The sequence below is a fragment of the Crocuta crocuta genome, unplaced genomic scaffold, assembly GCF_008692635.1.
Source record: "Crocuta crocuta isolate KB4526 unplaced genomic scaffold, BGI_CrCroc_1.0 scaffold330, whole genome shotgun sequence".
In the NCBI taxonomy this organism is placed as follows: Eukaryota; Metazoa; Chordata; class Mammalia; order Carnivora; family Hyaenidae; genus Crocuta; species Crocuta crocuta.
Window position 1 is genome coordinate 851,775 of NW_027530521.1, and position 11,109 is coordinate 862,883.

At 51.2% G+C, this 11,109-nt stretch overlaps 1 protein-coding gene across 3 annotated transcripts in view; it reads left to right on the forward strand.

Annotated features, from left to right (window-relative positions):
- Positions 1-8,689: 8,689 nt before the first annotated feature.
- The window catches only part of RAPSN (receptor associated protein of the synapse), an 11,155-nt gene continuing 8,735 nt past the window's right edge, over positions 8,690-11,109 (forward strand). For all 3 annotated transcript variants that reach the window (XM_077767291.1, XM_077767293.1, XM_077767292.1), the window contains exons 1-2: positions 8,690-9,089; positions 9,596-9,934. In XM_077767291.1, coding sequence (XP_077623417.1) covers positions 8,898-9,089; positions 9,596-9,934 — 531 coding nt within the window. In that variant the 5' untranslated portion in view covers positions 8,690-8,897. The remainder of the gene's footprint in view (positions 9,090-9,595; positions 9,935-11,109) is intronic.

Below are 11,109 nucleotides of genomic sequence, written 5' to 3' on the forward strand. Positions count from 1 at the left end.
CGTGCCTCTGTGTCTGGCTTTCACTTAGGCCGTCTCCCGAGGCCGTTCTGGCCTCCCTGCTCAAAAGCAACTCAGCATTAGGCGTGTGCCACCTGCCTCTGCCATTCCTGGTCCTTCTGAACTGCTCTGCACACAGTGCAGCCACGTGTCTGCGGCCCCTGTCGCTTCCACCTCTCCTGGCTCCCCTTGTCGCCTGCCGCACCGGCTGCCTCCCCCTGAAGCTGGCTGTCTTCTGGGCCTATCTGCGCTGTCCAGTTCGAGTACTCACTAGCCACGGAAGCTACATGTGACCAGTGGCTTCTGTGTTAGACAGCGGAGGGACCTGGAACATTTCCATCGTGGCAGTTAGGTACAGTGGTCAGGACTGTTCTAGATGTTACTTTTGCTTGTATTTATTTTACTTTTAAGTTTGCTTATTTGGAGAGAGAGTGCGAGCTTGAGCCAGGGATGGGTAGGGAGGGGCGGGAAAGAATGCCAAGCAGGCTCTGCGTTGTCAGCATGGAGCCCAGTGCGGGGCTCAAACTCAAACTGAGATCGTGACCTGAGCCCAAGTCAAGAGTCCGACGCTTCCCCGACTGAGCCACCCAGCGCCCCAACATCACTTTGCTTTTAAGAAGACAGACAACTCCCAGGGCGCGTGGGTGTCTTAGTTGGTGAAGCATCCCAACTTCGACTCAGGTCATGATCTCACATTCATGGGTTTGAGCCCCGCGTCATGCTCTGTGCTGCCAGCTCAGAGCATGGAGTCTGCTTCGGATTCTGTGTCTCCCTCTCTCTCCGCCCCTCCACCCCCTCGTGTGTGCGCAATAATAAACAAACATTTGGTCAGCCTGACTCTGAACTCTGTAGAGCATATTCCTTTGGGAGGGTCTATGGTGGGCCCTGGTTTAAATTCTACCTCAAGGGGCACCTGGGTGGCTCAGTAGCTCCTTGGAGCCGCAAGGGCTGGTAGGTTAATAGGTAAATCAAGAAACATTTAATGAATAAATGAACAGATATCAAAAGATGATAGTTGATTTTGCTTAAGAGCTTCCTGATAACGCTCCCCCTGCCCTCAATTACATTAGAGTTTGATTTCGAAATTTCCACGCACTCCAAAAGAAAGGGAATCTTTTCCTCTCATACCTTGTTTATAGATGGCTAGCTACCAGCCAGATCCCGAGCTCTTTGTAGGCCCTCAGTGGCCTTGAAACAAACGACAGCCAAGTCCCTTTGAGCCATTTTACAGGGATCCTGCTAATACAACCTCCAAGGCAGGCCCCAGGGGTGGCCCTGGCACACAAGGAAGTTGGTACCAGCAGCTGCTTGGCCCTCTGCTGCTGGAGGGCCCCTGTGGCCGTCTGGGAACTCCAAGAGAGGGGTTCCTACCTGCGGTCCTCCAGCCTTGAGAGTGTCCCCGACCCAGTCGTCCTTAAAGTGGAATGTGCCCAGAGCCTGAGGCTTACATGACACAATGACCTTTCAAATTTTTTTAATTTTTAAAAACTACTAATTTATTTTGGGGAGAGCACAAGCAGTGGACGGGCAGAGAAAGGGGAACAGAGAATCCAAAGTAGGCTCTGCACTGACAGCAGTGAGCCCAATGCGAGGCTGGAACTCACAAACCACAAGATCATGACCTGAGCCGCAGCTGGGCACTCAACCGACTGAGGCACCCAGGTGCCCCCACCATGACCTTTTTAAAAAATCATTTTAGGGGCACCTGGATGGCTCCATCAGTTAAGCGACCGAGTTCAGCTCAGATCATGATCTCACAGATTGTGAGTTTGAACCCCGCGCCGAGTTTTGTGCCGACAGCTCAGAGCCTGGAGCCTGTTTCAGATTCTGTGTCTCCCCCTCTCTCTGCCCCTCCCCCACTCACACTCTGTCTCTCAGAAATAAACATTAAAAAACGAAATTGGGGAGGAGGGCGCCTGGGTGGCTCAGTCAGTTAAGCATCCAACTTCAGGTCATGATCTCTCATGGTTCATGGGTTCGAGCACCGCATCAGGCTCTGTGCTGACAGCTCAGAGCCTGGAGCTTGCTTTGGATTCTGTCTCCCTCTCTCTGCTCCTCCCCTGCTCACACACTCTCTCTCTCTGTCTCTCTCAAAAATAAACCTCCAAAAAAATTTTTTTTAATTTCTTTAAATCATTTTAGGTTCGAGGTTTTTTTTTTTATTTTAATGCAAAACACTAAATAGTTATATAAAAGAGGCTTTAGAGTATGGTGGGAAGGGGCACCTGGGTGGCTCAGTTGGGTTAAGCATCGACTTCAGCTCAGGTCATGATCTCACAGTTTGTGGGTTTGAGCCCCACATCGGGCTCTGCCGACAGCCAGCTCAGAGCCAGGAGCCTGCTTCGGATTCTGTGCCTCCCTCTCTCTCTGACCCTCCCCTGCTCACACGGTCTCTCTCTCAGAAATAAAAGATTTGTTCAGGAGTCTCTTAATCTGGCTACACCACTAGTCCTGGGACCTCGGGCAAATAAGTGACGTGATTCTCTCAGCCTCACGGTCCTCATGTGCCAAATGGAAGTGAAGACGCCCACCCAGCAGAGCTGGGAAGCTGAGAGATTGGCGCAGGGCCGCCCCTGGCAAACAACGTTCAACTTGCTAAAAACCCTGAGTATATAAAAGTTAGAAGTGAGCGTTTCCCCATCCCACAGCCCATTGATAACTGTTAAACAGATGGGGTAAGTATGCTTCCAGAATTTTTCTCTCTCTATACAAAAAATATGTACATATATAATTTTTGTTAATAAAAATGAGATCGTGCCATAATGTACAGAATGTTCTGCAGCATGCAGTTTTTCATTCACTATGTCACGGGCACCCTTCCATCTCGGTATGTACTCCGCGATGTACAACTTTCCGTTTTAGAGGCTACATAGCATTTCATGGTTTCTTCACCACTTTCCTACTGGACATAGATTATTTCTAGTTTTTCCACGATTATAAACACTCAAAGCCAATTCCAGGAAGGTCCAGTAGGCCCATTATAGGGGTGTTAGTTGAGTGACTCGGTTTCATTTGGTTTTCATAGAAACCTTACCAGAGAGGTGATACCCCATGTACAACCAGGAAAAGGAATTTGTCGAGAGGGAGGAACTGCCCAAGGATTGCACAAATCCAGGCAGACGGGGCCTGGGACTTTCCCCTCCGGTTACATTTGTCATGCTTCCGGGCAGGCAATGCAAGTGAGTGAAGGGTGGCTGACCTAAGATGACAGATGACACCCGGCCTCAGGGTCAAGGCAACAACAGTGGGAGCCAGGTGGGGGCTGTGGGTGAAAGAGACATTCTTGGTCCCCTCACCTGACTGGCTGACCTGCAGAATCCCAGGACCGAGATTGTTTGAGCTTCTGGTCTCCAGATGAAGCAGGACATACTGAGTTTTGTATGAAATCTCCCAGCTAACAAGGATAGCCAACCACTCCAAGGTCTTCAGCATTTTGCCTGCCACGTCGAGACCCCTGCTTCAGCCCCAGACTTAATATTCTGCATTTTTTTTTAATGTTTATTTATTTTTGAGAGACAGAGACAGGGTGTGAATGGGGGAGGGCCAGAGAGAGAAGGAGACACAGGATCCAAAGCAGGTTCCAGGCTCTGAGCTGTCAGCACAGAGCCCGAGGCGGGGCTTGAACTCATGAACCGCGAGATCATGACCTGAGCGGGTCAGAAGCTTAACTGACTCAGCCACCCAGGCGGCCCATATCCTTCTTTTGATTATAAAGCTGGGGGCTAGCACGTGAGGCACGTAGCTCGTACCTGACGCAGAAGGCACTTGGTTGAAGCCTCCGTGCCCCTGTGTCGCACCACCCTGCGAGGTTAAGTGGCCCCCAAAAGACCATTTCAATCTGTCCTTTCGACTTCCAGGGGCCATTGTCTGCCTTCACTGCCAGCATTGGTGAGCAAGGCTTGACTCTTGACCCTCTCCTGAGCCGCCTTTGTATACATTTCTTTCTCCACCCTGACCAGAGCCTCAGCTAAGACCGGAGACCAGAGAGCTTGTTGTGATTTCTGAAAACAGGTGTCCGATTCCCCTTTACTTTTTTCCCCTCTCCCTCCTCCTTCCTGAGACAGTATCATGGTTCAGGGAGGGACCCCTAGAGTCACACTGCTCAGATCTAGTCCCTGCTCTGTCTGTAGTCTGTGTGGTCTTGGGCAGGTCAGATTACCTCTCAGCTCTCAGTGCCTCTCAGGTTTCTCATCTGTAACCTGGAAGAAATATTTAGCTCAGAAAATTTTAGTTTCATTCTTCTGTTGGTCTCTCACTTTGCTAGGGGCTGTGCAGGTGCTAGGGGTACAAAGACAGACGACCGCCTTTGCCCTAAAGGAGCATGACCTAGGGGCGCCTGGGTGGCTCAGTCGGTTAAGCGTCCGACTTCAGCTCAGGTCATGATCTCGTGGTTTGTGGGTTCGAGCCCCGCGTCGGGCTCTCCGGAGCCTGTTTCGGATTCTGTGTCTCCCTCTCTCTCTCTTACCCTCCCCTGTTCGCGCTGTCTGTCTCTCTTTCTCTCTCTCAGAAATAAATTTAAAAAATTAAAAAAATTCAAAGGAGCATGACCTTGACATAACTGTGCACAATGGTCAGTAAAGGGCTGACTGTGGGGCAAAGGGAATCTTCTGCCCAGTTTTCAAGTTCTGAGATCATTTGAGTTCCCAGGTACCCAGAAGGTACCCAGACTCCTTTGGGGCACAGATATAGGCTGTCCATGTCCTTTCCTTCCTGCCAAAGACCGAGGTGAATTCAGGTCTAGACTTTTGAGCCAGAGTGAATGTGGTAGGTCTTCAGCACTTTCCCTGTGGGCCCAGTGTCCTTCCCCTCTGGAGGTTAACTTTCACCAAGACCCCCAACTTTCCAGATGAGAGGAAGATCCCAGCCAACTCTCTTGTGCAAGTGGCTCCCTGGCTACCCACCAAAACTCCCTCTCTCCCCCTTTCCCAGCTTCCTATGGTGGTGATTGAAGAACACTTCCCCCTGGGGAGTCTCCATGGCCTTGCCTAGTCCCATGGGTCTTATTTCTGCGTCCCCTCTGTGTCTGAGCTGTGACCCTCTGGCATGGACTCCTGAACTGGCTATGAGCCCTCCTGCTCCAGATTGCTCCTCTCTGGACCCACGTGGCTCACAGTAAACGGGAAGCCATCTCCGCCCGTGCCTCAGTTTCCCCAGGCTGAGGCAGGACATGGCAGATTGACTGTGAAGTCTGCAGCAGTTGCTTTGAATTTCAAAATTAGACTTTTGTTCCTCCACCTTTTCCCATTCATTCATTCAACGTGTTTATTGAGTGACCCCCGTGTGCCTGGCCTTGCTCTGGAGATAGTCAGTGGTGGATGAGACAGCGTCTCTGCCCACGCATCTGAGTAGGGAAACAGATGTTAAGCAAACAACCTTATTGGTGACTATAAAATTATAGAGATAAGTCTTGTATCAGAATGGAATGTAATTCTCCATGAGAGTATAATAAGCTGATTCACCCTAACTAGAATGCCACTAGGCAGAATGTTGGGGTAAGGAGGAAGAAAGGAATCAAGAGGCCCTGGGGTAAACAGGTTGCCAGTTCCTCAGAAGTTGAGCACCACAAAACATGAAAATATGGGGGTACCTTGGTGTCTCAGTTAAGCATCCAACTCTTTTTTTTTTTTTTAATGTTTATGTTTGAGAGAGAGAGACAGAGACAGAGAACACATGGGGGAGGGACAGAGAGAGAGACACAGAATCTGAAACAGGCTCCAGGCTCTGAGCTAATCAGCACAGAGCCCAATACGGGGCTTGAACTTGGGAATGGCTGCATCATGACTTAGGCTGAAGTCAAACACTTAACTGACTGAGCCACCCAGGCACCCAAGTGTCTGAATATTGATTTCAGCCCAGGTCACAATCTCATGGTTCATGAGTTCAAGCCCTACATTGGGCTCTGCGCTGACAGTGTGGATCCTGCTTGGGATTTTCTCTCTACCCCGCCCCGCCGCTGTCTGTCTCTCTCAGAATAAACTTTTAAAAATTTTTAAATAGAAAATATGAAGATTTGTCCATGAATGTTTATAGCTTGGTTATTTTTTTACAGTCCAAAAGTGAAACAATCCCCGAATGTCCATCAACCATTGAATGGCTAAATAAAACGGTATATCTATCCAATGGATACTATTCAGCTATAAAAAGAAATGAAGTACATGTGGATGAATCTTGAAAACATGATGCTAAGTGAAAGAAGCCAGTCACAAAAGGCCACATATTACTGCATTTATATGAAATGTCCAGAATAGACAATTCCATAGAAAGTAGTGGGGACACCTGGGTGGCTCAGTCAGTTAAGAATCCGACTCTTGGTTTCAGCTCAGGTCATGATCTCACGGTTTGTGGGTTCAAGCCTTGAATCAGGCTCTGCACTCACAGTGTGGAGCCTGCTTGGGATTCTCTCTCCCCCTCCCTGACCCTCCCCTGCTTGCTCTCTCTCTCTCTGTTTCTCTTTCTCTCTTTTTCTCTCTCTCTCAAAACTAAATAAACTTAAGGCGCCTGGGTAGCTCAGTCAGTTGAGCATCCAACTTTGGCTCAGGTCATGATCTCATATTTCATTGGTTTGAGCCCCACATTAGGCTCTGTGCTGACAGCTCAGAGCCTGGAGCCTGCTTCAGATTCTGTGTTTCCCTCTCTTTCTGCCCCTCCCCTGCTTGCACTCTCTCTCTCTCTCTATCCCTCTCTCAAAAATAAATAAACATTAAAGAAATTCTAATCAAAAAACTAAGTAAACTTTAAAAAATAAAAAATAATAAAAAAATTTTTAAAAAGAAAGTAGATAGTGATTGTGGGGTGTAGTAATTTGCTAAAGCCACCATAACAAAGTGCCGTAGACTGAGTGGCTTAAACGATAGGAATTTATTTTCTGAAAGTTCTAGAACCCAGAAATTAGAGATCAGGGCTTGAAAGGGTGGATTCCTCCTGAGGCTTCTCTCCTTGGCTTGTAGATGGCTGTCTTTTTCCTGTGTCCTCATTGGTCTTACGGTGTATGTGTCTTGATCTCTTTCTTAGGACACTAGTCATAGTAAGGGCCTTCCTGAATGACCTCATTTCACCTCTTTAAAGATGATGTCTCTAAGTACATCCCATCTAGGGGTTAAGACTTCAACATATGAATCCGGGAAGGCACCAGTTCAGCTATAATGGGAATGGAGTGACTTCTCACCGGCATGGGTGTTCTTCTTGACGTGGTGAAAATGTTCATGTGGTGATCAATGCCCAAACCTGTGAATATACTAGAAACTCTCCATTCTGAAAGAAGGAACTTTGCCCTGGGGCAAGAAAGAGCCTGGTGTGCAAAGAAAAAAGAAATACTGGGGGAGACAGGCTGGTGGCGTTGGCGGGGCCCTGTTACCAGGGTGCCTCAACACCAGGAGCCCCAATATTTCAAGTGTCTGCTCTCTACTTAAGATGCTATGCTCTCTAAATAGATGTCTGTGTAAGGTGCCTGGGTGGCGCAGGCTGGTTGAACGTCTGACTCTTGGTTTCAGCTTGGGTTGTGGCTCAGGGTCCTGGGGTCAAGCCCTGTGTTGGGCCCCACACTGGGCATGGAGCCTGCTTGGGATTCTCTCTCTCCCTCTACCACTTATATTCTCTCTCTCTCCAAGAACTTTAAGTAAACTAATATTCAAAATTTTAAATTTTGAATTAAAAAAAAGGGGGGGCACCTGGGTGGCTCAGTTGGTTGAGTGTCTGACTCTTGGTTTCTGCTCAGGTCATGATCCCAGGGTTGTGGGATCAAGCCCCACATCGGGCTCTGTGCTGAGCGTGGAGCCTGCTTAAGATTCTCTCCCTCTCTCCCCCCCTCCCTCTCTCTCTCTCTCTCCCTCCCCCCCCACCCCTCTCCCCCTTTGCATGCTTTCTCTCTCTCTCAAAATACAAAAATAAAATAAATTTTTAAAAAGATGTTGCCCTTCTCCACACTGTCTGGCACTAAATTACATTATTAGGAACCCTTCCAAACGGAGATGGGGATTGGAATTGGGACACTTTTTAAATGTTCAAGGGTCACCTCCTGTCCCTGGCAGGTAGTGTGCCATGGAGCAGATGGCCACGGCTCGGGATAAACTCTTGCTCTTCTATCCACTGAGGTGGATGACAGGATTCTCCTGCCCAAAGCCACACAGTCCACACAGCTAATAAGTGGCAGAATCAGCCCGGCTCCAGTGTCCACGCTGTTCCCCGCTACCCTGTGCTGCCTCCTAACAACCCTGTGAGTTAAGGTTTAGCCTATTATTATCCTCATTTGACATGAGGAAGCTGAGGCTCCGAGAGGTGAAGAGAGGTGACTGCCATGGCTTAGGTCATGCCGTGAGGAAGGACCGGATGTTGGGAAGGGTGTGGGCGCACGCATGGATCAGAGACCTCGGTGCAGTGCCCGCGGATCACAAAAACAAATCCTGGGGGAGGGTGGGTCTAGGGGGAAGGTTGCGATGGGGAGAGGCAGGGTTCAGAGCTGGCCACCCGCCTCGGGTCATCCCTGCTTCCTCCCAGCCCTCAGCCCATCCCTGGAGGCAGCTCCCTGGCCAGGGGAGGGGAGTTGGGGCCAGTGTCAGAGGTGCTGTAGAGACACCCACGGGGGTGGCCAGGGAGCAGGGTGCCCGCATCCCTGGGAACCCAGCTCCCAGCCTGCGGTGAGTACAGCAGAGGCCCGCGTGACATTGTGGCTGACATTCCTCAGCGGCCACGTGGCCCCAACTGGCAGGGACAGCTGCGATCAGGGGCCGCAGCAGCTTTGTTCCCAGGGTGGCGCCTGCTCTCCACCCAGGCCCTGCTCGGCTCCTGCCCGGTGCTGCTCCCCTGCCTGGGGCTCCGCGGGCAGCTGGCACCGTAGTCTCCGCCATGAGTGCCTAGAAACCTGCAGCCGCCAGGGTCTCTCCGTGTGCCTGGGCTCTGGAAGGATGGGGCAGGACCAGACGAAGCAGCAGATCGAGAAGGGGCTCCAGCTGTACCAGTCCAACCAGACAGAGAAGGCGCTGCACGTGTGGACGAAGGTGCTGGAGAAGAGCGCGGACCTCGTGGGGCGCTTCCGCGTGCTGGGCTGCCTGGTCACGGCGCACTCGGAGATGGGCCGCTACAAGGAGATGCTGAAGGTGGGCCTGGGCTGGCTATGCCCCCTCCCCCCGGGGTTCGGACCCTCCCGCCTCCTCAGACTCCCCTGTGTCCCGAAGCCTAGCAGCACGGCCCCCGCGGGGGCTCTGAGTCCCATCTAAGGCCCTGTGGCCTTGAATTTGGGTGTCTGACACTGAGACTGAGCTTCTTAGCTTCAGGGTTAGGGGATCTGTAGGCCAGGTCTGGGAGGCTAGGTTCCAGCCTTCCCCCTTTGGGATTCTGAGTTGGAACCCGGGAGGGTCGTGGAGCCACAGGTTTAGGCTGGGGGTGGGCGGCCCATGTAGCCTGGGGCTGAAAGGCAGAAAGCTAAGGATCTGAGTTTGGTCCCAGGGCTGACCCTTCTTGCCTATGGCTAGGGAGCAGAGAGCTCACCTGAGGCCGGGCTGGAAGCTCTGGGTCCCCAGGCCTTGGCCGCGAGGCAGGGAGGAGGTCTGAGTCGGAGGCTCAGGGTCCAGGCTGATGGCACCTGCCCCCACCCTCCTGGCAGTTCGCTGTGGTGCAGATCGACACCGCCCGGGAGCTGGAGGATGCTGACTTCCTTCTGGAAAGCTACCTGAACCTGGCGCGCAGCAACGAGAAGCTGTGTGAGTTTCACAAGACCGTCTCCTACTGCAAGACCTGCCTCGGCCTGCCTGGCACCAGGGCCGGCGCCCAGCTTGGAGGCCAGGTCAGCCTGAGCATGGGCAATGCCTTCCTGGGCCTCAGCCTCTTCCAGAAGGCCCTGGAGAGCTTCGAGAAGGCCCTGCGCTATGCCCACAACAACGACGATGCCATGCTCGAGTGCCGTGTCTGCTGCAGCCTCGGCAGCTTCTATGCCCAGGTCAAGGTGCGCCTAGGCCCAGGGGGAGGGAGGGCGGCGGAGGGCTCTGGTCCCCTGACACCTTCGCACAAGCCATGCTCCCCATTCAGGACCTGGCTAAGTCCTCCCACCTAGGAGAGTCTGAGAGGGAAGAGACTTAGCCAGGAAGGTAAAGACTTACCAGGAAAGGCAGGGACAGAAATCAAACCTTGGTCGGTCTGTCTGTCTTCCTGGGAGATGGGAGGCTCCTTTGTGAGGACAGGCCATGAACTCTCACTGCTGTGTGTTTTGCTGTGTGATCTCAGACACGGCACCTCTCTCCCCTGAACCTTGGTAGGTGCAGCTATAAAATGAGGGAGAATAGGACCCACCTTCCAGCATGGTTGTAAGAATTCATTCATCAAATATTTATTGTCCGGCTCTGTGGGCTTGGGATGCAAGCAGGGAAAACAATAACAAAGCCTCTGGCTTTGTGAAGGTTGCATTCTAGAAAAAGACAAATAAACACAATCAGTAAGTCGATCATACAGCATGCTAGAAAGTGCTGAGGAGAGCTCTGGGCGCCTGGGTGGCTCTGTCGGTTAAGCATTGACTTCGGCTCAGGTCATGATCTCACGGTTCGTGGGTTGAAGCCCCATGTCGGGCTCTGTGCTGACAGCTACCTCAGAGCCTGGAGCCTGTTTCAGGTTCTCTGTCTCCATCTCTCTCTGACCCTCCCCTGCTCACGCTGTCTCTCTCTCTCTCAGAAATAAATAAAACATTAAAAATTTAAAAAAAAAATAAACATAAAAAAATTAAAAACAAAAAGTGCTTAGGAGAGGGACACCTGGGTGGCTCAGTCAGGTAAGCATCCGACCCTTGATTCTGGCTCAGGTCTTGATCTCTCGGTTTGTGGGTGGGGCCCCGTTTGGGCTCTTTGCTGACAGTGCCGAGACTGCTAGGGATTCTCTCTCTCTCTCTCTCTCTCAAAATAAATATGCAAACATTAAGAAGAAGAAGAAGAAGAAGAAAGTGCTCAGGAGAAAGGAAAAGAAGGAAGGTGGTGGGAAGTGCCGAGGATGGAGTGTTGCAGTTTCAAATAGGCTTCCTAGAGGTGGTATCAGTTTCAGTCTGAGGACTGGAAGCAGATGAGAGGCTGAGCTATGCAGAAATCTGGCAAAAGTTTGAAAAAGAGACAAGAGCTAAAGCAAAACCCTGCTTGG